The 25,852-nt window shown below is 49.5% G+C and overlaps 12 protein-coding genes across 12 annotated transcripts; 4 read left to right on the top strand and 8 right to left on the bottom strand.

Annotated features, from left to right (window-relative positions):
* Nucleotides 1-484: 484 nt before the first annotated feature.
* COCVIDRAFT_39754 (hypothetical protein) lies at nucleotides 485-2,289 on the bottom strand (the record flags this gene model as incomplete). The annotated part of the gene is made up of 5 exons (XM_014698836.1): nucleotides 485-607; nucleotides 661-790; nucleotides 848-1,581; nucleotides 1,651-1,899; nucleotides 1,957-2,289. The coding sequence occupies 5 exons, from the start codon at nucleotides 2,287-2,289 to the stop codon at nucleotides 485-487; spliced, it is 1,569 nt and encodes a 522-aa protein (XP_014554322.1).
* Nucleotides 2,290-2,865: 576 nt separating this feature from the next.
* COCVIDRAFT_28594 (hypothetical protein) lies at nucleotides 2,866-4,605 on the top strand (the record flags this gene model as incomplete). Its single annotated transcript, XM_014698835.1, has 3 exons — nucleotides 2,866-3,997; nucleotides 4,076-4,321; nucleotides 4,409-4,605. 3 exons carry the CDS (start codon nucleotides 2,866-2,868, stop codon nucleotides 4,603-4,605), a joined length of 1,575 nt encoding a protein of 524 aa, XP_014554321.1.
* A 276-nt stretch (nucleotides 4,606-4,881) lies between these two features.
* COCVIDRAFT_105202 (hypothetical protein) lies at nucleotides 4,882-5,293 on the bottom strand (the record flags this gene model as incomplete). The annotated part of the gene is made up of 2 exons (XM_014698834.1): nucleotides 4,882-5,115; nucleotides 5,213-5,293. 2 exons carry the CDS (start codon nucleotides 5,291-5,293, stop codon nucleotides 4,882-4,884), a joined length of 315 nt encoding a protein of 104 aa, XP_014554320.1.
* Nucleotides 5,294-5,488: 195 nt separating this feature from the next.
* On the bottom strand, nucleotides 5,489-5,788 carry COCVIDRAFT_61940 (hypothetical protein; the record flags this gene model as incomplete). Its single annotated transcript, XM_014698833.1, has 1 exon — nucleotides 5,489-5,788. A coding segment is annotated over one exon (300 nt), but the record flags the coding sequence as incomplete, so codon positions are not given.
* Nucleotides 5,789-6,040: 252 nt separating this feature from the next.
* On the bottom strand, nucleotides 6,041-6,880 carry COCVIDRAFT_56660 (hypothetical protein; the record flags this gene model as incomplete). Its single annotated transcript, XM_014698832.1, has 2 exons — nucleotides 6,041-6,233; nucleotides 6,663-6,880. Coding segments are annotated over 2 exons (411 nt in total), but the record flags the coding sequence as incomplete, so codon positions are not given.
* A 279-nt stretch (nucleotides 6,881-7,159) lies between these two features.
* Nucleotides 7,160-7,474, bottom strand: COCVIDRAFT_51124 (hypothetical protein; the record flags this gene model as incomplete). The annotated part of the gene is made up of 1 exon (XM_014698831.1): nucleotides 7,160-7,474. A coding segment is annotated over one exon (315 nt), but the record flags the coding sequence as incomplete, so codon positions are not given.
* Nucleotides 7,475-10,042: 2,568 nt separating this feature from the next.
* On the bottom strand, nucleotides 10,043-10,631 carry COCVIDRAFT_105298 (hypothetical protein; the record flags this gene model as incomplete). The annotated part of the gene is made up of 2 exons (XM_014698830.1): nucleotides 10,043-10,328; nucleotides 10,390-10,631. The coding sequence occupies 2 exons, from the start codon at nucleotides 10,629-10,631 to the stop codon at nucleotides 10,043-10,045; spliced, it is 528 nt and encodes a 175-aa protein (XP_014554316.1).
* A 1,007-nt stretch (nucleotides 10,632-11,638) lies between these two features.
* On the bottom strand, nucleotides 11,639-12,556 carry COCVIDRAFT_105339 (hypothetical protein; the record flags this gene model as incomplete). Its single annotated transcript, XM_014698829.1, has 1 exon — nucleotides 11,639-12,556. The coding sequence occupies one exon, from the start codon at nucleotides 12,554-12,556 to the stop codon at nucleotides 11,639-11,641; it is 918 nt and encodes a 305-aa protein (XP_014554315.1).
* A 333-nt stretch (nucleotides 12,557-12,889) lies between these two features.
* Nucleotides 12,890-16,132, top strand: COCVIDRAFT_105271 (hypothetical protein; the record flags this gene model as incomplete). Its single annotated transcript, XM_014698828.1, has 4 exons — nucleotides 12,890-14,201; nucleotides 14,252-14,763; nucleotides 14,813-15,391; nucleotides 15,452-16,132. 4 exons carry the CDS (start codon nucleotides 12,890-12,892, stop codon nucleotides 16,130-16,132), a joined length of 3,084 nt encoding a protein of 1,027 aa, XP_014554314.1.
* Nucleotides 16,133-18,876: 2,744 nt separating this feature from the next.
* Nucleotides 18,877-20,111, top strand: COCVIDRAFT_105306 (hypothetical protein; the record flags this gene model as incomplete). Its single annotated transcript, XM_014698827.1, has 2 exons — nucleotides 18,877-19,165; nucleotides 19,222-20,111. 2 exons carry the CDS (start codon nucleotides 18,877-18,879, stop codon nucleotides 20,109-20,111), a joined length of 1,179 nt encoding a protein of 392 aa, XP_014554313.1.
* A 242-nt stretch (nucleotides 20,112-20,353) lies between these two features.
* Nucleotides 20,354-22,101, bottom strand: COCVIDRAFT_39748 (hypothetical protein; the record flags this gene model as incomplete). Its single annotated transcript, XM_014698826.1, has 5 exons — nucleotides 20,354-20,491; nucleotides 20,558-20,716; nucleotides 20,784-21,061; nucleotides 21,099-21,852; nucleotides 21,994-22,101. 5 exons carry the CDS (start codon nucleotides 22,099-22,101, stop codon nucleotides 20,354-20,356), a joined length of 1,437 nt encoding a protein of 478 aa, XP_014554312.1.
* A 1,769-nt stretch (nucleotides 22,102-23,870) lies between these two features.
* On the top strand, nucleotides 23,871-24,281 carry COCVIDRAFT_82597 (hypothetical protein; the record flags this gene model as incomplete). The annotated part of the gene is made up of 1 exon (XM_014698825.1): nucleotides 23,871-24,281. A coding segment is annotated over one exon (411 nt), but the record flags the coding sequence as incomplete, so codon positions are not given.
* Between the last annotated feature and the right edge of the window lie 1,571 nt (nucleotides 24,282-25,852).

Genomic DNA, 25,852 nt, shown 5'->3' with positions numbered 1-25,852 from the left:
CTAACAGATTGTTTGTCCTGAATTCGAAATGCCAGCTTCTTGCTTCATGCTTAGATTTGCAAATCTCAACGCTGCACACGTGATGCTAGACCTTGGGAGTGACCGAATCGCCCCACGTTTTTTGCCTGCTTGATCACTCAAAGCTGCTTTCTTACGCTCATTAGGCATAGTCATGTGAGAGTAGTTTGTATGCAGTAGTTTGATTTCATGAAAATGAATTCTTCTGGATATTACATAGAATGGAGCTGCTCCTATTAAGTCAGACAAATTTCAAACGAACTAAAAACAGTAATCCCTATAATTGTGTTAAGCGACAAGAAGCATTCACTCCCTAATGAGGTGAGGCTAGGCTGAAGGCTGACTCGCAAATTTTATCTCTTATTTTAATTCAATTTTGTTGCCTTGATTACATCATTGTGGATCCATTGCGCAAAGTGTCGCTTTGGTTTTGGAGGGGTGCTCAGCTTATTACCCTTCCCTCACACTAGCTCTCTAGTGCTCTTAGCTTCTTATACACGCCCTCCCAAGCTGTAACAGGAAGGTCGAAATAGATCCACCAGTTTCCGGCCGCATCTTTGCCCATGACACTCCCTGCATTTCTTCCAGGCTATTATGGATGATCAGCACCGAAAAGCAACATATCCTGGTCGATCAACTTACCACGCCGTTCATTTGATGAGTCAGGTGAATATACGACGGTTTTCCCACCCCATTGCTCCTCCTATCATTGGGAAGACCTTGTCGAACAACAGCGGACGAAAAGTCGAGATCGAAGAAACCAAGGCTATTCCTGTAATGCAAGGTCTTAGTTGTGCCTAGGAAGAAGTTGAGGTTGATCAAAACTCACGATTGAGAGAGAACTAGCGGCAAAACATTCCACGACCCTGCTAGCGGCTGGCGGCCATAGGAGTCCATCAACGTCAACTGTGCTTTCACTTGTTCAGTGGTTCGCTGCTGTTGGATAGCTCGCCGTATACGAAGCGCAATACTGCCCAATGGTATTGTTGCGAGTTCATGGGCTGTCAGGAACGCAAAGGCGGTACTGACAGCATTCCCTATAAAAGTACCTCTTGGAAGTTCCTTTTCCAGAGTTTTTCTTAGGTTCAGCGCAGTCCCGATTGCGACAGGGCGAGAACCAGCCAGGTTTTGTGAAGACAGCACTGTGCGTGCCCACCAGGCTAACAGAACATCCCCATTAGTCACAAATACAGCATCTTCTCCCTTGCACTCTTTCCTCAAATCTGCGAGAGCTTCTCTCCTCATTTCCTGCAAGAATCGATCTGGGATTTGAAGGATTCGAGGCTCAGATTTCGGTTGCAATATAAGGTCAAAAATCATCCTAAGCACGAAGAAAAAAAGCCGAGAGCCAGCCAGCATTTGTGATCTCAGAACGTATCGCTCTCCAGAAACTTCTCCGATCAACGGACTCATAGGATCGTGATCGAAGCCAACGAACTCTGGAATCGCGAGGCCGTTCAGCTCAGCAAGCCATGCATTCATGAATGCCGCTCTTCCTATGCCGTCAAATACACAATGCGGCCAGCTTACAGAAAGAATAGTGGCATCTTGGAAGGACAGAATCTAGACAACAAACCATTTAGAATCAATGTAGGGATGATATGAACGATGCGATACCAAGCAGAAACGTACTTTGAACGATAATGGAGGACAATCGCTGTTGAGCCAATCTGCCAGTTTTCTTGGACGGCCTGAATGGTGCAAAAACGACTGCATAAGATGCGGATCCTCATGTATCTTTGGTGTGTGACTTGCTCTCGGAAGCCGTGAAGCCTTGGGATGTTCAGCTATGGTCTTCTCGAACTTTTCATGCAACCATAAGAAAGGGGGTCGTTTTTCATCATATTCACAAGGGAGGATGTATTCAAGCTTCTTTTGTTTCTGAAGACGATCAGCAAGATGCAACGGAGAAGAATGAATCCCACTTTGAGAACTTGCATTCTGGCGGATCCTGGCGCCGAGTTTCTTCCAACCGTCTCGCTGCATCAGACGGTGCAACGCCAACCGAAGTCGATCGACGTCGAGCACATCGTCAAAACGATAACTAGCCTCCATGACGACATGACGGTTGACATACCCATCGTCTAGCGCATGGAATGGGATAACTTGATCTGTTGATGCTCGGGCAGAGGATTCGCCCTTTGATTTCCTAAGTTTGTTGATTATTGTACTTGAGTATCTTGCTTTCGTTGTAGGTAAAGCGTTTGAGAAAGAGTAGAATGATTGGAAACCTTGTAACAGGAGTGGCCGTCTGACCCTGGTTACAATCATAGTAGCATTACACGCAAAGTAGTATACGCAAGAATCGAGATTGAAAGAAGTAAAGCATTTCGCTGTAGTAGTGAATGTGCAGTACGATTCGGGCCGGTTATGAGAGGCGCACGGCCACAATGTGACGCTAACACAAAGACTACGGACTCCGAAGTTGTTAGTCTATTTCCACACCGTGACGGTAGCATGAAGATTACGGACTCCGAAGGCGGTATTCTGCTTCTTTCTTGTATTATATTAATTAATATCCTTACGATTCAGGGCTCTGTGGTTATTGAAAAAAGATCGTACGAACACTGATATTGGGGTATTTGAAAATCCGAGAGTGTTATTCGAGTACGGTGATTCGACGGTGCTTATCACCTATGGACCTAACGATTCACCGGTAGTTTTGCAAACTCTAGCTCCTGCATTAGTCTGTGATGAGTTCACCTTTCATAAATGAATTGATACCATGGACTCGACACGGCAGAACACGACAACCCAGAAATCACAAATAGCTACGGCGTCAAAACTTCCCTACAACACCCTACAATTGATAAACAATTGCTTACTGAATGCGCCTCCCTGAATATAATGGCATTAGAATCATTCCTTGCCGCCTATCATCTACAACTTAGCCCAGGCATTGGCATCGCGATAGCTGTCATCATTCTATATTGCGTCCTATCCAGATCGGGACAGCAACCATTTCCAGACATACCCGTTGCCTCGCTCGAAAAAGGCCTCTGGAGATGTCTTCCACGACAATTGAAGCCCCCCGAATTTCTGCGCTATGGCAACTCTCTCATGCAGGAAGGGCGGCGCATGACGACGGGCTGCTTCCAAGTGCATTCGGGAGCAGGCTTCAAAATCGTCGTGCCTAATCGCTTCTCCCACGAACTGCGTAACCACCCTGCCCTCAGTCTTTCCAAGGGCCAGAAGAAAGAATTTCCCACGCAGTACGCGGGCTTTGAAGGCATGCGAGAGGGGCTGAGAGATGATCGATTGATGTTGGATGTCATCAATGCCAAACTCACGCCAAGTTTAGGTCTTTTGACCGGGCTTCTTGTGCATGAGACATCGCGTGCAGTCGAACATACGCTGGGAGAGAAGAGCGACTGGGAGGGCTTCGAAGTGAAGGATGTTGCGATTGACATCACCGCTCGCGTGTCGGGACATGTTTTTGTCGGAGAACAACTTGCTAGAAACGATAACTGGCTTGCGATATCGAAAGAGTATACGATACGAATATTTGGAAATGGTGTCGTGCTGAACTTTTTCCCACCCTTCCTTCGGGCGTTCATGTACCAGATCCTTCCGCCTTGTCGACAATTGCGAAAGCAGGTTCAGGACGCTCGGAAACTCCTGGAGCCAGAAGCTCAGAAGATAATAAATCAGCGCAAGAAGAGCAAGAATAAGGTGGAGAGGTCAACGGAGAATGCTGCGGGCAATTGCTTTGCCTGGATGCTGGACATAGCTAAAGGTAGGCCATTGGATTTTACCGGCGGACAACTTTTGCTTAGTCTCGCTGCGATGAACACGACAACCGAAGTAATAACTCGTTGCTTACTACAAATTTGCGACACACCGGAAATCTTACAGCCATTGCGCGGTGAGCTCATTGAGGTCTTGACAGGACATGGGTGGACGAGGTCGGCGCTGCAGAAGCTCAGACTAATGGATTCGTTTCTGCGAGAAGTGCTACGTGTCCACCCATTAGCTTCAGGTATGTATTTTTTTTTTAAAAAAAAAGGCCCATGCGATGGAGCATACAAGGAAGTTCTCTGCTAAATATTCTCCATAGCACCCATGACACGCTATGTCTCTAAACCCGTCATCCTCTCTGACGGAACCACTCTCCCGGCTGGAGGTCTCATCCTAATCTCCGATGACCACACCAGAGGCGCAAGCGCATTCTCTAATCCCGAAACTTTCGATCTTCACCGATTTTATCGCCAAGGTGAACAAATGGGCAAAGAAGGCGGGCTCCATTTTGTCACGACATCGGCGGAGCACCTCCAATTCGGTCATGGCCAACATGCGTGTCCAGGTACGTAGATGCAGGATTCACAACCTCCTACCTTTTTTTTTATTTTATTTTCCAACACAGGCATGGGCTCTAATTGATCATGTATAGGTCGATTCTTCGTCTCGGACCAGCTAAAGGTTTTGATAGCCTTCTATATTCTCAAGTATGATTTCCGCTATGAGCCAGGAACCAGTCGACTACCTGTGATTGAATACGAGCAGCATTTCATTGCCAATCCAGCGAATAAAATTCAAGCGAAGATAAGGCGAGAGGAATTGGACTTGCTAAGCCCAAAGGTTTTGTGAATATTTGCCTGGTAATATCTTAGTGCTGCATAGAGTCTGTATTCTTCACTGGTCGAACCATGTAATGATCTTAGCAAATGCACGATGGGTAGTATGTTTGGGATTGGATGTACGTGTTTTCGAAACTGAGCAACAGCAATTAAACTCCACTGAGAATGATTTGGATCAGTTGATGACTAAATTTGTGTTCTCGGCATGTGTGGTTAGAAAGGCAAACAGATAGTAAATATAGGACATTGATTATTCCGTCAAATTTGTTCATTGTTTTCTTCGTCTCTATGTAGTAGACTCGGTACTAGAGCTGTCATCACTATCCGAGTCTGTGTCGTCGTCATCGGTATTCGAGTCTTGGTTAGCGGCGTCGGGCTTAGCATCTGGGTCGTCTTCAAACTCCTGGCCCATGGTATTCCATTCATGATGTGGGTGCAGCACATGTCTGTTGGCGTAGCACTTGTAGCAAAAATCGAAATCATAGCAATCTTTGCACTTGTAGCGGAAGCCACTGACCTTCTGTGACTAGGCATGAGTATCTTTGTGGAAAGACAAAAATGAAGTTGGCCGGGTGGGAAGCAAATGAGGGAAAAAGAAGAATCAAGATTGGACTTACGTATAGACAACCATCACAGTAACAAAACGGCCATATATCATAGGCTTTTCTTGACTGGTGGGATATTTGATGCCATGCCATGCTGTCGTCGTTGACATTGTTGTGGGATGTCAACAGGTGCAAGGTCTCTTGCTTGGCACCATGATAGTTGGCCAGCTTGAGGGGCGACGACTGCTTGCCATCAGGCCCAAGGGTGAGGGCGCAGATGTTTGCGCCCTGGTCGATGAGGAAGGCGACAAATTCATGCTTGCGTTGTTCGCGCATGGCCTGATCGGTGAGGTCAGAGAAGCGGTGGTAGGTGCCCCTGGCGGCGTAGTGCAGGGGAGTCCACCCGTCGGTATCGGGTTCATGGAGCAGGCCGTCGGTAGCCTGCAGCACACATTGGAGCAGATCCAAGTTGCCACTGACGACGGCGAAATGCACCAGGGTGCGACCGGCGTTGTCACGTGCGTAGAGATTGGCGTTGGCATCACGCAGGGCGGCAAAGTTGGCGGTAGTGGGACCAACAGCGGCGAGATGAATGGGGTAGCGGCCGGCCTGGTCACGCGTGTCCGTGGTTGCGCCGAGACGGAGCAGGAACTGCACGACTGGGGCAGTAGCGTAGTAGCTAGCGGCGGCAAGGGCCGACCCGTAGAGCCCGCCGATGGCGTTGACATCTACCGTAGTAGTGGTCGTGGTCGTGGTCGTGGTGTCGGAAACGAGGCATTGCAGGACGTCAAGAATAGTAGGCTCTGCCTCATCGCGATGCACACTGGCTGCCAAGGAGCGGCGACAGGCGGCCTGGGCGGGTGAGCCATAGTAGGAGGCGACGAGGTTGACATTGGCGCCAGCGTCGAGCAAGAGGCGGACTTGGGCGGGAGAGCCCTTGGAGCAGGCCAGATGCAGCGGGGCGTCGGTGCTGCGGGCGACGAGGTTGACATTGGCGCCGCGCTTGAGCAGGAAGCGGGCAATGTCGAGCTTGTCCTTGTCAATGGCCTTGTGCAGTGGCGTCCAGCCGGCCGAGTTTGTGGTGTTGACGTTGCTGCCGGCATGGACGAGCAGCTTCACATCGGCCAGCTGGACGGTGGCGCGTTCCACAAGGGCGTTGAGGGCGGTGTCGTTGTCGCGGTCGGCCAGGCCCAGGTCGGGCTGGAACTCGAGCACCATGCGCAGCAGCTGGGTCGTGTAGATGTACAGGAATGGATGGATGCCGCTTGCCGGCTTGATGGTTGGGTCGGCGCCGTGCTCGAGCAGCACGCGGGCCGTATCGCCATGGCCGGCCTTGAGAGCAGCGAGCAGCGGCGTGAAGCCGGCCAGCATGTCGGCTTCGGCATCGACGTCGGCAGGCCGATAGGGCAGATTGATGTCGGCATGGTGCTCGGCCAGGGCCGCCACCACGTCCGTCTGGCCCCATTCGGCCGCGAGGAACAGCGGCGACCGCCCGCCCTCACCCACGACTTCATCCACCGACGCGCCTTGGTCCAGCAACAGCCGCGTCACGGCGCCGCTCTGGTACGCGGCATGCAGCGGCGTCCACACACCGTGGCACACTTCATTCACCACAGCGCCTTTGTCGAGCAGCAGCCGCGCCATGTCGGCGTCATCTGCCAGGCACGCCCCAAACAGCGGCGAGCTCTCGCTGGTACGCAGGTTGACGTCGGCGCCCTGGCCCAACAGCCACTCCACCATGGCCCGCCCCTCGGCCTGTCCCACGCCCACGGCCGTCTGCAGAGCCGTCGCCGTCTGCTTGTCGTGCTGCTTGTTCACATCCGCCCCGTGCTCCACCAGCAGCTGCATAATGTCCAGACGTTTGGCTTTGACCGCCACATTCAGCGCCGTGCCGCCCGTGCATTCGTGGTTGGCGTCGCTCTTGAACAACAGCAGCTCTTTCACGCACCGCCACGCCCCTTCTTGGATAGCCATGTGTAGCGGCGGCCATGTTTCCGCCTCGCGTCTCGTTTCCGTCTGCGCCCCGTGATCGAGGAGCACGCGTACCGTGGCGTGCGCTCCTATGCTACACGCACTGCTGATGGCTATCCCGTCGTCAGCGTTGACCTCGGCCCCCTTCTCCAGCAGCAGTTTGACCATGTCGGCATTTCCCCTCTGTGCCGCCACGTTCAGTACCGAATTGTTATCCACGTCGCGCGCCTTCACCAGGCTTGCATCGTGCATGGCCACCAGCTTGAACACCTCGACGTGGCCGTTGCGTGCTGCTAAATACAGAGAGCATTGCCCAAACGCCGCTCCCTCGCTGCCACTGATGTCGGCACCTTCGTCCAACAAGGCCTGCACAACCTTGGCATGGCCATTCCATGCCGCTCGTCGCACCACAAAGGCCGGCCATGTGAATGATGGCACTATCATCTTGCCAATCTGCGACACGACTTTCACAAGCACTTCCTCGTCTCCCCCGGAGCAAGCTGCTTCGAGCACGTACTCGGCCGTTGCCCTGTCCAGCTCCACCACCGACCCTAACAAGTGAAGTGCCAAACCGCCATGTTTGTTCCTTGCCGCCTCAGCCACAGCGTACGGAAGCCACAGCTTTTGCTCGGCTGCCGACATGTTGCTGTCTTGTATCCATCGCTCATATACATCCTCAAGGCCCATGGAAGCCACGAGCGGTAGTGGGCAAAGATAGGTGCGATCCACCCGAGAAAACGGATTCGACATGAACCAATGTACCATCTGCCAACTCCGGGAAGCTGCTTTGCTCTTGAAAAACTCAATCACCTGCCCTATCAAACGACTCTTGTTGGATGCAAGACAGTAATGCCGATCCCAATAGCACACAGCGTAAGTGGCTATGTCAACCCGGGGTCTGGCACATGGTGTTGACAGAATGCCATGCCGAACCTCGCACAGTGTGTTCAAAGTATCACAGGCACCGGTGGTACCAAGGAACCCAAGGCAGTCTTCTGCCATCATTTCGTGTGCAGTCGCTTGGACATGATACCACTCCTCCTTATCACACTGAAGAATCAGATTCTTTAGCTCTGCATGTTGCAAGCGGATCTCCTGCGTATTGGAGAAATCAAAGATTGGGATGCCAATCAGCGCATCCATTGCCCACATACCATCTGCATCTTGAGTCTGTTCGGACATGTCAAGTACTGAGCACAGTTCGCCAATACTAAGAGGCCGAAAGGCAAACACGAGCCAGGTAATGGCCCTGAATACCAAACTGCGCTTGGCTTCTGGTATGGCGTCCATGGTCTTCCGGAATAGAATCTCCAAACTCACTTCCGGAAGCCCTTGCAGGGCATTTGTGAGAGCTTCCAAAGATGGACTGTTCTGGATATCATGAAGGAGTAGCCTCGTCAGACCAACATCATTACCGCCTTTCCTCAAAAGATCGTCTCGGTATCTACCGATTGGTAGTGTTGATGTGTATCTGGCATCGAGCTGATGCAACGTGTAGTCAATCTCATCCCTAGCACAGGGATCGACATCTTCCAGTGAGAATTCATCCTCGAGTACAATTGTCGGCGAGCCCTTCAGCCACTCATCGAGCGAGTCCATCGACTTGGTCATGATCAGAAATTTCCATCGCTTCTCCCGTGACTCGGACATTTCGGCTGCCAAACGCCAGAACGAGGAAAGCTTGTCCGAGCATTCGTCTACATTGTCAAGCACAAATACCGTTTCTCCACTGCTGTAGAAGTATCGAATCCTGCTCAATAAGACAAGCAAGTCGTTTTCGCTAAGAGTGCGCTGGGCCAGAAAGCGAGACATGTCACTTTGGAAGTCAAAGTCAGATTTGAGAACCGTGTCGAGCCTTACCCACTGTGCAGCAGTGGTCAAAAGGAATGCTCTTGTATCCTTGTAGCGATCATCGCTCTCATCAAATGAGAAGTAGGTCCAAATTCTTTCATCCCTAGAATGCAGCATCATCTCGTCGAAGAGGAATCCAGAAACCCATGGCCTCAGGCTTTGTCCATGGATAATCAAAACATTGGAACTGATACCCTCCCGCCAGCTGATGTATTCTTGGTTGTTGGCCAGAGGGTTTCTCTGATACTGGTTAACAAGGATTGGTCGGACTGGAGGCGCCTGTGCCACGAGGGCATTCATATACGAAGCCTCTTCTGCTCGCTTCACCTCGTCCTGATCTGACCAGTGTTAGTTCAACCACCAGGATAATTCCCCCGCAAAGCCATTTTGATGAAGCTTACATAGCTTAGAATGGTATTGAAATATTTCAAAACTTTGTTTCAATTTCAAAATTTGCTCTGCGCAGGCTAAAGCCGCATGGGGCTGGGGAAATTCGCGACCAAATGCAAACCCAGTCCGGAACGTCGCATCGAATTCAGTGAAAATCTGGAAAATGCAAAGAGTCAGATCAAGACCGTTCGATCATGCCGTGTGTCCAGTATCTTACGCATTGCTTGAGGTCCGTGAGGGTAGACAGAATGCTGTGCATCTTTGCGCTAAGAAGAACCTTGGATTCTAGGAAAGCCAGATTGCATTCAATGACGGCCCTTGCTAGGCTTTTGACATGAAGCAGCGGATTTTCCTCGGGTAACTTTGAACCCGAGTACAAAAGCCGTGCAATCTTCTCTTCCATGTCCAAGACACTACGCCATCTGTGTGGGCAGCCGATGAATATCTAAGTCGCGGTAGTTAGCCAAGGACCATAAAATTTACTCGCCACAAAGGGTTGAATACAATCCATTTGGTGGACTCTGCGATGTCGGCATATTCTGGGTCCATGACGGATTGATACAAAGCCTAGAAACAGTCATTTGGCTGACACTTTCGTGCAAAGGGCCTTTGTTACTTGTTTGACAATCGTGCCTCCGATATCGTGGCACATGAAGACTATCGGGCGGAATGAATCCTACAAGCAGATTATCAATAAGTGCGCACCTGCATCGCTCGCCCTCCCCCCTTCCCAAAAAAGGTATATACCTTGTCTCTTCCATGCCTTGCCTCTACAACGGCACGCAGCAGCTTTGATGCTTCTTTAGTTATACCCTCTTTCGAGAGCGTCTTAAAAGCATCGTAACCATAGTTCATCAAACGGAAGCCCAGATCGTACTTCCATTCCTCCAGTCCACGGACTGTCTCTCGTTTCGATTCATCCCACGCTTGCCAAGTTGTCTCGCGGTGGCCATGGAGACCGTGGATGGTGACAACGCTTGCTGGGTCAGAACATGTATATGCGCCCATCATGCACCAGCCTCGCAAGATTGACCTACTCGAAATCGTGCAGAAACATGCTGTCGTCCTTGCCCTGAAGCCCATAGTCGCCGCTGCTTCCCTCCACCTCTGCGACAACCGGGTCGATCACATCTGCAACACTGCTCCGCCGCCCGTTGGCATCGGTGCCTGGCGCGGGCTCAACATCTTCAGCAGGAGTCGTGTCGCGCTCGTCGCTTGTTGATGATGATGATGATGTTTCTGAAGAATGGTTATTATCGTCTGATGCTATGCCGGTCATTTTCTTCCCGATCCAAATTCCGCACGCAGAATGGGAGTCGGTCCAACAGGCGTGATTGTGCTGGAAAGGGCAACAGCGATGCGTGAAGCGAGGGGCTGATGTGCGCCTCCAGGCTCAGCTTCTGTCACTTGGTAGCGGTCATGCTTGCAGCGTGCAGCACACGGGCGGAGCCTTGTCTACATCCAGTTATGCCCAGGCGGGGGTCGTTGGGGGCGGAAACTCGTCAGCGTGTGATGCCTGTTCAGGATACACATGACAGCACCCACACTCCTGGGAAACCGAAATAACTGGTCCTTCAAGAGCCACAGCACTCTTCAGTACTTCGAATTCGACCAACGGATAATACCCGTGCCCTTCGGATTGCGCTGCGGGTAGGTACTTTGTAGGCAATAACCTTGGACTCGTGATCAATAGAGAAGGTGGTCATGTAAGCGATCAATAATCCAACATTTACGCCCACTTTGGATACGTAAAGAGGGCATGGAGTCATTATCTAGTGGGTGGTGGCTTTGTAGTGTAGCGGTTATTACTCTGCACCTGCCGGCATCTCTCAACTTAGTTACTGCTGACACCGCAAGCCGTGTGGCTGCTGACACAGCCGTCAACGCACCCCGCTTTCAATACGATGCATACTCGATACATCGATTCAAGATCTCTGGCCTGCTTTCGATTGGACAAAGCTTGAATGTTTGGCCCCGAATTTCCACGGGGATCATTACATCATATAAGTGGTATATAGGAGTAGCTGCGGCTATTCGTATTCAATGTAGTTATCCCAGTGCTGTTAATAGTTAACCAGATAAAAATCATGTCACATATGCTTATAGTCGAAACTATAACATAAATGTGCATGATCGTCATTGAAACAAGATACCCAAACCCTCCTACTACTTGATGAACAGGACTGAGAAAACATCGTTTGATATAGCCAACATATCTATGCAACCTTTGAAAACTTCGGCAAAGTCATACCTGGCATTTATGTCGCATCTGTGCATAAAAATATCCTAAATATGCTTTACTGCAGAGTCCAGCACGGTTTGGAAAGTTATGCCTGCGAGACTGCCTAGGTCCACAGATCCAAGTGCGGTGAGATCGTACGTCTGCAATTTGTTGGTGGGAGGCAGCTGTGGATCGAAGAGCAGAAGATCATCTTTGGGTCGTCCTCCAAACATCTTTTGAAAGCTTCTCTCCATAGAACTTTTAGCATCAACCTTGGCTTCTATCTTGAAATCGCAGCGAAACGGTTTCTCGTCCTGCCTTTTTAACAGGATTGCCGTACGCATCGTTGACGGTACGCCGGTCTTGGTAGTACTATTCTCGATAAGTGACCAAGATGCGCTGTCCGCGTTCCCATACGTCCTTCCCAAAAGATCAATCGAGCCAATCACTCTTGTCGCATCCGTGGTTTCTCGGGTGACACTGCGTTCCCAGCCCAATTCCGCCCCCAACTCCACACCAACAAGCGGAGGTGCCCCCACGCTGACGCCCGCCATGGTTGTCTTTCCTTCTGTCTGTGTCGTCTGAACCATAACCATATTATCGTAGGGTGCGATCTGGAACACTTCGGGCTCAGGGTCACCGGCCTTCTCAGGTGCAAACTGGAGAGTGATGTTCACAGCCAAAATGCGTCTTGCTGTCTTGCGGCTGTCGAACCTGAAGTTGAGAACAATGAGTGTCGCAAATTCGTCGGCGTCGGGGCTCACGAGGCCGTGAATCACGTCCAGACAGGTGCAGCGGATGTCCAGTGCTCCTTTACGCTCGGTAACATTAGTACGTTGGTAAGGCGCCGATGGATCGTTTCTGGTGCGAAATGAGCTGCCTTCGTCGCCGCCAGGATTCAGCATGATGTCAAAAACGTCGTAGTCGTCATCCTCGTACTTCTCTTCTGTTTGTACGGGTTCGCTGTTGGAAACTTCTGCCATAGTCGCGTCAAGATGCTTATGAAGGCCAAGACTCCCTTGGGAAGGAATAAAATTGTTTTTCCAGGTGTACCCATATGTTGTAATATAACCGTATTAACATAGGAAGCTGCGCTGTGTTGGGGGCCATTTCCAAGTCATGAGGCCTGTCACACCAGCCATGCCCCCTTTCGAGCATTGCCCCGCCGCTAAAGCGTAGTAAGCACAATTTTGGCAGTCGTTTCGCCTGCAGCCTGCTAGAGCCAAGCTGTGCATGCGCCCATTTCCCAACCTATTCTATCTGCTTGCTGGTAGGGCAACAAAACTTTGTTGATCCCAGGCTGTATTCTGCCCTTCATGGAAAGCACACGCCTACAAGACCCTGACGAATGGAAGATAGCGAAGAAACATGATATTGATAAGGCTGCCGAAAGCGAGACTGACAACGAGGGGTACTCCAGTGAGTCGGGAAGCGAGGATGAAGAAGAGCATGAACAAAACATCAAACTCCAATTCGAGCGCATCATCGCTGGCTTTAGGGAGGGCAGGCTGAACATCGAAGCCATCACCAGCAAGCCAGACGAATACAACTACCTTGACCAAAGGACAAACGATCACAATCCGAGGAACCTCTTGCATATGATTGTAGAGGCAGGAAAAGACAGCGCGAGTGCGCTGAAGCCGCTCGTGGAACATGTGATTAAGCAGCATTGTCACCTCATGGAAGAAACGGACGGTGCTGGCACCACGCCGTTGCAGGCGGCCATCATAGGCGGCATCACCAAACTCGTGGAGTACATGTGCGATGCCTACAACGCTGAGGGGAATATTGATGTCGTTCTGGCGCTGCAGGACTCAAAGAATAACAATTGTCTTCACAAAGCCATGCTCAGCAAGCATAAATACGCGCGCAGAATTGCCCTCAAGCTCATCAAACGAGTTCGCGATTCTAAGACGCTGGAAGCCCAGAACAACGAGTTCAAAACCCCGCTTCACATTGCCGTCGAGTGGGAACGCTGCACAGAATCGCAAATGGAAGTCGTGCGCGCACTAGTAAACGCTTGCGACGCTGCTCTGAACGTCAACGTGGGCGCCGACGTCGATCCGTGTCGGCTCTCGGTGTATCGATACCACGAGAAGACAAGACAAGCAGCAAAGAAAGCTGAAGCTGGGACCAAAGACACAAAAGAAGAACGCAGCGGCAACAAGACGAGCGACAAGACAGCAACCAGCAGCCGAAACACGAAAGAAAGTTATAAAAGTGTACCGGGAGGGCAGCAGATGCCAAAAGTTCCAGATCAGGTCCGTCCAGTCCCGACGTACGAGCTTAGTCGCTCCAAGGAGCACCCACAGGGCAGACATAGGGACCCAGCGCTTGAGCACCAGGATCTTCCAATGCGAGGAATTCAACGCCAGCCTACACGACTTGACACGGCCATCCCAAAAGTTGCCCATCTGGATGAAACTAAGCCAGGTGGGAAAGTATCTGTGTCGATGTCGCCTGCTCTGGCCAAGGCGCCGGCCCCTGGCACTAACAAGACACCGAAGCATAAGGAAGTGGTCACAGAGGTGACGGCAAATGCAATTCGAGACTTTTTGAAGCTGTATTATATGGGAACCCAAGAAGATCACGAAAGTATTGTTTCATTTCTCTATGGACCAGTCCAAGGTAAGTCCATTAGCAGAGGCGAGCATTCGATTAGACTAAAGACGCAACAGAAAAGGAATTATACTGGTCATTGGCTGATGGACCCCCCCTGGTTTCATTGCAGAGGCTGCAAAAGATGAATTACGTCATCTTTGAAGATACCCTCAAATATGTGTTGCTTCCGAATATCCGAGTAGATAAACCTGCAGCTGCGGTTTCCAAGTTTCTCTCAAGGTCTACTGCCAAGGATACAGGCAAAGGTCGGGATGACTACACGGTAATTTTTGACTGGCTTCGTAGCAAGGGCGTAAAGCGAATATTCAATCTGTACATTGACGATAGTGAGGAGCCGTCTCACAGTGATGAGACCATTGAAAGAGCTCTCCAAGGAATTGAAGTGCTCAAGGTTTGGGATTGGCAGAGAACCGATCTCAGCTCCGAGGTCATAGTGAAAGCTGCCCCGAGTGTCAGTCAAGTCAACCTCTACTGGGGCGGAAACAATGCTGTCCTGCGCAGCTGGAGTGAGTCAGAGGGCCTCAACCAACTCAAAAAGCTTGACACAGTTGTGCTTTATGCGACTCAGGTGCGCATTTTCCGAGATTACAAAGGCTTAAACGTTGACTAGTATGCAGGGTTTGGAGACACGAGCGAGAGAGAAACGAAACTTGGATGCATTTTGCGCAAGACTGAAACATAACAGAAGCCTGCTCATCGAAAGCGTAGAATGCAAACAATCCAAAGATTCTAAGAATCAAGAACCACTCCCACCCACAATCAAAGTCCAGCGAGATGCATTGCCTTTGAAGAAGACGGAATTGGGAGAGGGACTGACAGCCGCACAGGAGCAACATAAGGATCAACACAAGTGGCTGACATGCATGGATGATTTCGCAACCTTTATTCAGAACGTCGATCTGGATACTTCGCGCTTGAATGGCGTCGAGCCAAGGCCAGTCATGGTAGCTCTCATCGACGATGGATTGGATATCAACGAACAATCTGTAGTTGACAAAGTGATTGGAGGCCGCAGCTTTCGCAACCAGAACAATCTCAACGCGCCATACTGGGCAACTAGTGGCTTTCATGGTACCGTTATGGCGAGCTTGATCTGCAGAGTTTGCCCCAAGGTCCAGCTTTACGTTCTTCGCCTCGATGAGTATAAGGCCAAAGAGCAAGGGAAAAGGCAAATCACGGCTAAGAGCGCAGAGAAGGTATGTTCAACGCCCGTAAGAGTATTCCATTGCATCGATTAACTAGTTCCCTTTCCAAAGGCCGTGCGTGCAGCTATCGACCGAGGCGTAGACATCATCTCTATGTCGTGGACAATTGAGAAGACGGTTGACAATGAGGCCGACATCAAGAAGCTTGAACTTGCTCTGGACGAAGCAGCTAAGAAAAACATTCTCCTCTTCTGCTCCGCCAATGACCAGGCTACCGACGCCGATGGGAGTCATCCAGCTGCCAACCCAACACGCTTCAAGATCGGTGCCGCGACAGCATGGGGCACCGCCTGGCGCTGGACTCGGGCCTCGCATGTCGACTTCATCTTCCCTGGCGACCGGGTCATCAAAGACCGGCCTGGCAATGTGCCATTTGAGAAATGCAGCCTAGTTAGCGGCTCGAGCGTCGCGACGGCGTTGGCGGCAGGTTTGGCTGCTCTGGTACTATATTGCGTGCAGTTTTCGGCCTATCATCGCTATGCGATGAATCAGCACGGCAAGGGCGTCACGTTGGATGATTTTCTAGCTATGAAAACGCGTGATCGCATGGCGGAAGCATTTCATGCAATCTACACCACCAAGGACAGCGATCATAAGTACATTGAAGTTTGGAATACTTTCGAGACGGCACCAAGAGAAGGAGAGGGTAAGGACAAGGATGCTAAACGCGAGATTATCGTGACCGTGGCGAACAAGCTGATTTCCAGGAGGAAGCTAGTGTTTAGTTCTTAACAGTTACTCTGGTGTCCGTCTTCAAACATTCAGTTGTGTGAAAAAGATTCTGTGATTTATTAGAACGACCAAATACATATGATGATCAAAACAGCAATGACACGCAGCTGTACTGAGCGCCGCGAATCGACACCGCCACGTAGCTCTAAGGCCAGGAATATGTCTGGGACGCAATTCTTATCCTAGGTTGCGCGATAGATACTCATTGGAGCTAGCCGGATCTAGGGTTCTGAGGAATGCCTGCCCACAGCTGGACGCCACGATTTGTAGGCACGTCAGCTTGAGCTGATGCCCAATCTACTGCCTGGGAGGTGCTTAAAGCGATACTTCTCCCAGCCCTTTCAACCTTCCCCGTCCATGGCCCATATTACATGGAAGCCTGACCGTTTATTGTGCCGAGGGCAAGAGAAACGAGGAATTGGATCAGGAATTAACTTATCAACAACACTCAAAACCGTGACAGCTTCAGCACCGACTATGTTCAATATCAAGACATTCGATAATTCTGAGTTGAAAGACTTGATTTCCAATGTTAAACTGACTTTGACTAGCACTGTTAGTTTTGATAAGCTGAGTGAGCTTATGTGAGCGGAGACATGATCCATGTGCGAAACAGATTAAATTTCCCGTCTAAAGTACGAACTCTCTTTTACCGAGTCGTATATAAATATCAACTACTCTACTTGATTATAACTGTATTCAAATCGTCTTCTTTACTTATTACTCTTATATCGTCATCTAAAATGTTTATATTTCCTATCGCCACTGTACTTCTCCTCGTGACACAAGTTGCTGGATTGGATGGTTGTAAAGATATTCAGACTTGTACTGGCGATGTACGCAACTAGACTCATACAAACTTTGCCTTTTACTGATTGGTATTGCTAGGGATGTAACCAGCCTGGTGCAGTGACGGATAAGTGCAACGTTTCTAACACTTGGTGCGCAGCCGCTGCACGCGATGCCTCCCTATCCCATTGCGTAGACGGCTCCTGTCAATCCGACGGATCCAAAAATATCTGTTACGTTTTTTGCTGTCCCCACGGCTAGAGCTGCTAGAGAAGAAAGGAATATTGAATAAACATGATATACTGCTAGTTTTGATCATATCCGCGTGACCATTCTTCTCTAATTAGAGCTCTCTTCTCTTAATCCTGTTAGTAGAGTTAGGGTAGTGCTCTAATCTTCTCTATTCTAGGTTTTTCTGTTTGTTCAGGTTTAACGTCCTATCTAAAATCCTCCCATGGGGCATGCGGACGGATGGGGCCCGGGGTTTATGGTGTTGTCACACCACCCAATCCCATCTATTCGCGGGAGTGTCTTCCAAAGCACAGTGTTCTTGCGTCTTCTGGTCCGCCAATTGACCAGTCGCCGCTGTCCTTTCCGCCGCTGGACAGAATCTCTATTCTAAGTGATAAGGTGGGCTGTCTTATATAGTGAGTGTCAGTGAGTTATGGCAGATGCCTGCTAGACTTCCTATGTGCTGTTGCCTTCTAGGACCTACAACCTTCAGGCCCGAGCTCTAGGCACCCAGTTGTTTCTGTTTGATATAAGGCGAGACAGTGGCAAGGCTCGACTAAGCCACGACACCGGCACTCTCACCAGCTTTTCTTGCGTTGATCAGAAATATGCAGTAGGGCTACACCTCCTGTCTAGCCTTGCACTCTTTCACAGTCGAAGTGTCTGGACACTTCGCATGCGAAGAGACAGCATAACCGTCCAGCGAAAGCCCGTTGTCGCTGTACGTGCTTGCGAGGCCGCCATACCTACAACCACGGGTGAACACCCATCAGCAAGCCAAACTCCATAGAACCCCGATGCAGGCGCAAGCCGCGCTACACTTATAAAAACCCGGCAGACGAGCCCCGCGCCCAGCACTTGTCCGTAATGTACTGCATATTGGTGGCTATCTGGTCGTGGCTGATGTGCGTGTTCTGCGTGCCGTACCAGTTGAAGATGCAGTACTTTGCGGCGGATGCACTATCACGCCTATGGAGGAAAATGCGGGGTATCCGTACACATAATCACGTAACAGTAAGCTTATTCCATTATCTCTAACTATCATCAACTAAGATTTTGGAATATCCAGCTGAGGATCAACAAGTTTAGCGAATCGCATGGCGACGTATATCTGTGCTACTACTGATCAACTACTATCAGCCATCTTTGTGTAAGGAATTAGATTTCTTATTTCGAATATTACTAATAGCAAATGATTTTTGAGATAATCATTAATTCACTAACGTTGTTCTTAACTATAGTGCCAAAAGATTTTGGTTTTACTATATCATTATCAATACTTGATCTAAAATGTTCTATAACGTATACATAAAAGGCTTCCTCACATTCCCGATACCGTGTGGTCAATTGATTAGTGCTAACTAATTCAACTCGCATAGAATTGAATCTTGCCGCTTTTACAATGTAATTCGTGACGAATTACTCTATCGAGTAACCGCGTGACCAAATGATACCGTACATGTTTCGCCATACAGGTTACATAGAGTCGTTAAGGACAGATTACCTATCAGGAACAGCACGTAGAATAAAAATGGATCTTAGTACGCGCTTATCTATTACAAGAAATTTACTAACTTCTATAGTACTAGAAACCCTTTCGTCAACCGGTAAATATGGCCAGAATTTCACGGCAGATGAAAACATTATCCTTTATTAAATACTTTACCGCGTGTGGTTTCCGTTGTTCGTGCATCTTTTCCCGAAAGTTAATGTCCATTTCCAACATGGCATCCGCAGACCAACTTATCGGAGCCCTAGAGGGCCTCGACGCGAATTCCTTCGTTAACGAAGCAGAGCGCGTCCGTGCTATGGAGGCGCTGACCCTGGCCTTAAGCAAAGTGCATAAGCCGTGGGACATTGTTTGGCAACACTGTTGGGTCAACCCAGCCACCAATGCATGCATCAAGACGTTGATTGATGCGGGTGTCTTCAGTAAATGGATCAAGACAGGAGGCGGGGAGAAGACTTGCACGGAACTGGCCGAATTAACAGGTGTCGATGTAGTGCTGATCCGTATGTTACATCTCTACTCTGCTTAACGCATGGCGAGCATTCTGACGACAATGCAGGACGCATGATTCGGCAAATTTCTGGACAGAATCTTGTCATCGAGACCGCCGAGGACAGCTATAAGCCTACACCGTGGGTATGCGCTCTCGTTGAGGATCAGGCCCTCGCCAACGTCTATGGTGAATTTTATGGCTTCGTAAATTCTCCCATGTTCAGGACTTTACCAGCCTATCTCAAGAAGACGGGATATAAGGTCCCTAATAACCCCAACGACTGCAACTGGCAGTTCATGAGAGGCTCAGATGAAAATCTGTTCCAATCTCTTAGCGCGAACCCTATTGCCGCAAGAGAATTCAATGATGCCATGGAGAGCCACTCCAAGCATAACCTAACGCCCTGGGTTGAGATTTACCCAACTGAGACACTTGTGAAAGATTCCAAGTCTGACCGGCCCCTAGTCGTTGATGTCGGTGGCAGTAAGGGCCACGACCTCACCAAATTCCATCTGCGACACCCTGACATCCCGGAGGGCAGTCTAGTGCTCCAAGACCTGCCCAATATTCTCAAGGAGTTGACTATTGACGACACCATCTCCATCCACCCTCATGACTTTTTTGAACCACAGCCCGTGAAAGGTGCCCGTGTCTACTTTATGCACAACGTGCTGCACGACTGGGAAGACACACAGGCGAAGCAGATCCTTTCTCACCTTGCGGAAGCTATGGAACCCGGATACTCGAAGCTTCTCATTCACGAAAGTTTGGTTAGCTCTGCGAAGCCGCTCGCTCGTGTGACAACGTCCGATATCACGATGATGGCTTGCCTTGGTGCGAAGGAGAGGACGGAGGCTGAGTGGCAGGCGCTGGTGGAGAGTGCGGGATTAAAGGTACTCAACATCTGGAGGCCAACCCACTCTGTAGAAAGCGTTATTGAGGCAGAGCTAGCTTGAAGTTAAGAAACCTCGGTTGTGTGACCCAAATAGCTATTGCTTTATCTGCACTCGATATAATTGCCGCAGCGTAGCTAATAAAATCCAACAGTTGATATTGTTTTATAAATGCAATGCTACAATAAACGCATTTTTTGTACAGGGAGTAATGCTCTCATCAATGCAACATCATCCATCGCTCTCTATCAAGATGCTATTCGAAGCAAGATAAGACAACTGAGATTTTGTTGTCCAAGCCCAGCCTAGGCAGTTTTGCTGACATCAAGAGGAAAGTTTGTACGGCTAACAAGCTTTCCCCATTCCAGGGTGATGAACCCACGTAGATCAGGATCTCTCAAAATTCTACAATCTGTCTTATGGGTCCTCTCAACCCACCCAGTCTTTTGGCAGGCTTAGCAAGAAGATGTCAGGCTTTTCTTAATGTTCTCGGGAGATGGTGGTCTTACATAGTCGCAGTACCAAAACAAAGAGCATTTTCCACATCGATTCATTAATATGGTCTTCTTGTCGCACCCATGGCACATTTTGATCTGGTTCATGGCACCTGAGCACTGTTGAATCCGGTCACTTAGTTCCAACAACTTATCCAACGCTATTGGAAAGATCTTTGTGATGTTCGATCACGTCAGTGTACGTGAAAGAGTATTGGGTATGGGGATGAGTTTTGTATACCTTCAGCATTTGTGGGTCTTGGGGTTTGATGCCGGTGTCTCCGTATGTAAACGTGTGGCGTTCCGCATACAGAACTGCGACGGTACACCCGTTTTGAACACTCGCTATATCAAGTTCACTGCCTCGACCAATCGTATTGAAGTGTAGAGATATTCTTTTGTCGTTGATGTCCGCAAGCTCCAGCTCTAAATGATGGAGCGTGATGGAATTGGTAATTTCTCCTAGGAAGCACCAATGACGCATGGGTTGATAGGGGTCTTTAGTGTCTCGATGAAGCCCTGGAGAATTTAGGAAAAAATGTTTAATTGCGAAGACTTGTCAATTGTCCCGATTGGTGTATCTCTTTTGGTTTATCTCTTCTCCAAAGCCAGTGCTCGAAGTCTGTAGAATGAAACTGCGAAGGAACATCTTCCAATGACTTCTTCCATTTCATTGATAAACCATAGAGCGAAAACGTAGCGGGGTTTCGTGCTAATGCCGCGTACTCGATCACCTCGCTGCTGTCGGGACCGGAAGCTATGCGCCATGCCTCTACTGCTCTTTCCGCAAATATTCGTCCTCTCGCAAGGTCACCATTGGCGATAGCGATCTGAGCAGCATCGAGATATGCCCTCGGTAAACCAGCATCATCTGGTCCTTGTCTATCATGAAGTTGGATGCGTTCGTCCACATAGCGAAGGACTCGTTCGGAAAATTTCATTGCCATGCATTCGCGGCCAACGGGGTCATCCAGGTATTGAATCCTCTTCAAGCGTTGATCATTTTCCTCGCTCTCCTCTGCTGGCAAGGAGCAAACACAGCATGCACACAAGAACCCAAGCTTGTCCTGCAGCTTTTGGCGGTGAACATCACGGATACCGTCGAGACCCAGGTAGTATATCGTAATATCCTCACTCTCGACGATGTCCCTTAAAGGATGCACAGTGTGCCGCCCAATACGTTTATTCCAATGCTTTTGTACATTATTATTGCAGCAATGGTTGATGCGACAGGCTTCGAGGAAGATTCCACCCGCAGTGCCGTTTTCCTCAATAGGAAGGGCGTTCGTTCGAATAATACTAAAAAACGGCTTAACGTCTTCTTAGTAGGGATACATATCGTGCAGGGAGAGGAATGATTGTCGTTCATATTCATCGAGGGACTCAACCTATCCAGATATATGTTTCTTTAGCCACTCCTCGCTCCTTTGTCCCTCTAGTGTTGTGACTACCGGACGTTCCGAAATGATTCGGGTACCTTTGGCGATATTCTTGGTTGCGACAAGCCCTTTACCCTTACCCTCGATGTCTTGTAGGATATAAATAGAGCCGTACTTCATGCGTTAACGTACTCTCGATTGGCAGCGAGCGGAAAATCCAAATTGGCGGTACACTGGATACGCGAAAGTGAAAATGCGTGTTTGGGCCAGCGACTAGCGGCCGAGCTCAGAAAGGCTTAAAGAAGAAAGCATAATATGTCAGCTAGTGTATGCTTGGTTAGCTGGGGAAGTTTAGTATACTACAATCACTGGGCGCAGGTTGACTTTAATCGTTTCATTACACAACAGCGGCTCTTGGCTTGGATGGCGGTAGCCATTGGCATCCGGCCTGGTGGCTCACCTGCTCTCGACCTGCCGTCTCCGTCACTTGTCCCCGCCCACCTCTCCAAGATGTTGACCTCTCATATGCGTACACATACAGTCATTAGCGATTGTGGCTTCACCCCCGCAAGCATTCCAAAAGTCCAGTTAGAATAACATTGAAGATTGACCAATCATATTGGTTATCCTGTAGCTGACTTGTTACGCTAAGATATTTTTGGAAGGTGGGCGGTTCAGAACCACTGCGCAGCTGTCCTCGGTAGAGTTTCCAGCCAATCGCAGTGAGCCGCCATCCGCATCAATAGCAGTCAGCAACAGCATGAGCATGGGCATGAGCGTCAGAAGTATCAGCATCGGTTACTCAATAGGAAGAGACGATGATCGGCATGCCAGTCACGTGAAGCGCAATTTCCATGAGCAAAAATCCACTAGATAACGTGTAAACGGCGACATTTATACTATAGGTGTGGTGAGTTTGACCCTGATCAAGCTGCAAGCACAGTACGCCAAGTCGACCCCACCTCTGATTGGAATCAATGCCGTTCGGAACGCATGGACAGTGACGTTGAGATCCGTGCCACAGGTAGGTATTCTAGTTATAGCATCTACAACGATCAAGCATCAGAGGAATTACATGCATCCTCTACAATCGCTGACCAAAGTCAAGGAGAGATCTTCGTTAGGATAAGACATTAGTAGCCTTGTCGATCGTCCCGTCGGTGTATGAAGAAATTGCATCCTTGTCCCAAAAGCCATGATGGAAAATGACCATCCCGATGATGTCTTGTAGCTTGTCATTCCTTGCATCATCGTAAATTTCTGCACTTTCATTGGAGCTGCCTATGGCTTATCGCATAATGTGGCGTCGAGTATAGGGTTGCGATGTTGTACGAGCTTCGTGGCGGGTGCTGAATGGCCACTGCTGCTGGGGGTTAGCGTCGTGCCGAGCATGTGTTCAGAATTGTTGCCTGAAGATGATGGTGCCACTACCATGACTATTGAGGACATACTCGCCGGCATCAACCAGTCTCCACATTTTCATTTTGTCTCGCATAGTATTGCATTATCTACTACTTCCACGAAATGCCAAAGAAGAAGCGATCTAGCTTTCTCTGCAAGCCTGCAATTACTGCATCATGTGAAATCGAGACATCCATGTTCCTCGATCAGCCCACCGAGAACAACGTCCATGCAGGAGAAGAGGTTGTTGTAGTAGACAATCCCCCAGCCACACCCAGCACGAGCGTGGGCAGTGAAGCAGCAAAAGACACAAGAACAGAGCCGGAAATGGACGAGTCTATGATATCGTAGGTTGAGGCCTAACTCTCCTCAGAATCTGAAACTCTTGTCTAATAATCGGTAGCCCTTACGCTTGTGCCCCCGTTGTCATTGATTGCGGCCCAGGGCTTGCCACCTATTGCGTACCAAAACACCTTCTACGTTCGCCGAAGTGGTCAACTACTGATGCTGGAGGAACACTTCACCTCCAGGGAGTGAGTGCAGCTACAGGGCACACGCTTGTTCACTACCTTTACACCGGCACATATCAAACACTCGAAACAAAAAGCGATGACGCAGCCTCAATGACGCATATCAAGTTCAAACAAGCCCTCTTGGTATTTGCTATTGCTACCATGTACGAACTACCGGACCTTGAAGGCCTCGCAAAAGAGCAGATCAGAACACATGGTAGTCTCATGGCACTCGATGAAGTTCTAGACACTACGAAGAAGTGCACATGGTTTCCAAAGATGGCTTGGTCCTGGTTTCATGAGTACTTGCAGGATCGAGTCAAAGAACAATTCGACCTCGACTACGCGTACTTTACACGCAAAGTCTATATCAACAGTGTGGGTGATGGTGCGCTGCACAAGTTCATGACTTGTCACCTTCTGGAGACATTTACTGAGAAGCTTACTCATGTACTACAAAAGTGGGAAGGCCATTGCGTGAATGAGGAGAGGGCTGATGCAGTGCTTGACAGAGTCAAGGATACAGCTGGACAAGCACATTGTTTCCCTCGCTGCGACGGCAAGCACCCGACAGCCTCGCGCATAGTGAGTCGTAAGATGTCTTTCGAGTCTCTTAGGGAACTAGATCCTGCACTAGCTCCTGAACCAGAAAATAAAGAGGAATATGACCCATGGTCGTTCTCGTTCAGCAATACTGACAAGAACAAGAAGAAAAAGCAAAAAGGCGTAGTGGGGGAGCATCTGCTAGAGCCTGAGCCAGCAATCGAGTCAGTGCCAGAACCAGTCCTCGAACCGGAACCTGTCAAGGAAGAAGATCCGTGGGGATTTGCGGAAACCACAATCAAGAGATCAAAGAAGAAGAAAGCAAAAGGTGAAACTAGAGATGAGGAACCTCAACTACCTGAACCGGGACCAGAAGCCCTGAGAATACTGACCCCTCTTCCTCCCGAAGCAGAACCGGAACCTGTCGAGGAGCTGGCGGTTGATCCATTGGTGGGACTCAGCAAAATACAAGAGAAAAAAGACGATCCTTGGGGTGTATGGTGTGCTGCGATGACGACTGGGAAAAAAATGAAGAAGAAGAGCGGAAAAAAGGGGCTTAGGATCGACGAACTACCGTCGCCAGCGCCAGAGCCAGAGCTTCTGATCGAGCCTGCACCTTCCCTACCCGTAGAGGAGAACGCAAACGACGGCTGGGGTGACTGGGGCGCGACCGCTGTTTTGGTGAAGAAGAGTAAGCAGAAGAAAGGCGTCGCTGTAATGATTTCAGAACCTCCACCAGAAGAGCCCATTCCAGAGCCCGAACTTGTAATCGATTCTGAGCCAGTAGCTGGACCAGAGGCAGTCGAAGAGAAAGATGATTGGGGCGAATGGGGATCGAGTTCGATATGGGGTGGTGGCAAGAAGAAAAAGAAAAAGAAGGGCAAAACTGCAGAACCTGAAACCCCACTACCACCTCCAGAGCCTTCAGTGACTGAGACAGCGGTACAAGGATCCATGCCAGAGACATTAAGCGTGCTCTGTCCTCACCGCTCCTACCACCTTACAGAGGGCGATGGTTGGAAATCGTGCGAGCTATGTCGCGCGATGATTAGGGAATTCGCGGCTAAATTCGCGGCTTAGCTAGAAAACTAGAACAAGGCAGTTTTGCCTCCGCATTAGTACCTATCACTGCACATATCTTGTTGTTGCGCAAAGGGTCGTGTTCAAATCCTAGTATTAGTTGTACATGGCCGTCTTGCGATTCATTGCAGACCGCGTTAAGCACAATGCATAGTGGCCTCAGTCCATGATGAATAGCAATGTCTATGCAGGATGATGGTTGCGACTTATCTGCTATCGTGGGATGTTTCGTTACGATATGAGGCATCAGTGTGCCGAATTTGATGTAGACATTCATACGATTGCTTACGACTATACTGCTGGTTTCGGCTATATCTCTGCCATGGTTTATTCCGCTTGTCAATAAGCCTCGCGTTTCTGTCCCCATCTTCTGAGGACGAGAATTGTGGCCACTA

This window comes from Bipolaris victoriae, assembly GCF_000527765.1.
Source record: "Bipolaris victoriae FI3 unplaced genomic scaffold scaffold_71, whole genome shotgun sequence".
In the NCBI taxonomy this organism is placed as follows: Eukaryota; Fungi; Ascomycota; class Dothideomycetes; order Pleosporales; family Pleosporaceae; genus Bipolaris; species Bipolaris victoriae.
This window is presented reverse-complemented; position numbering and strand designations above follow the sequence as displayed.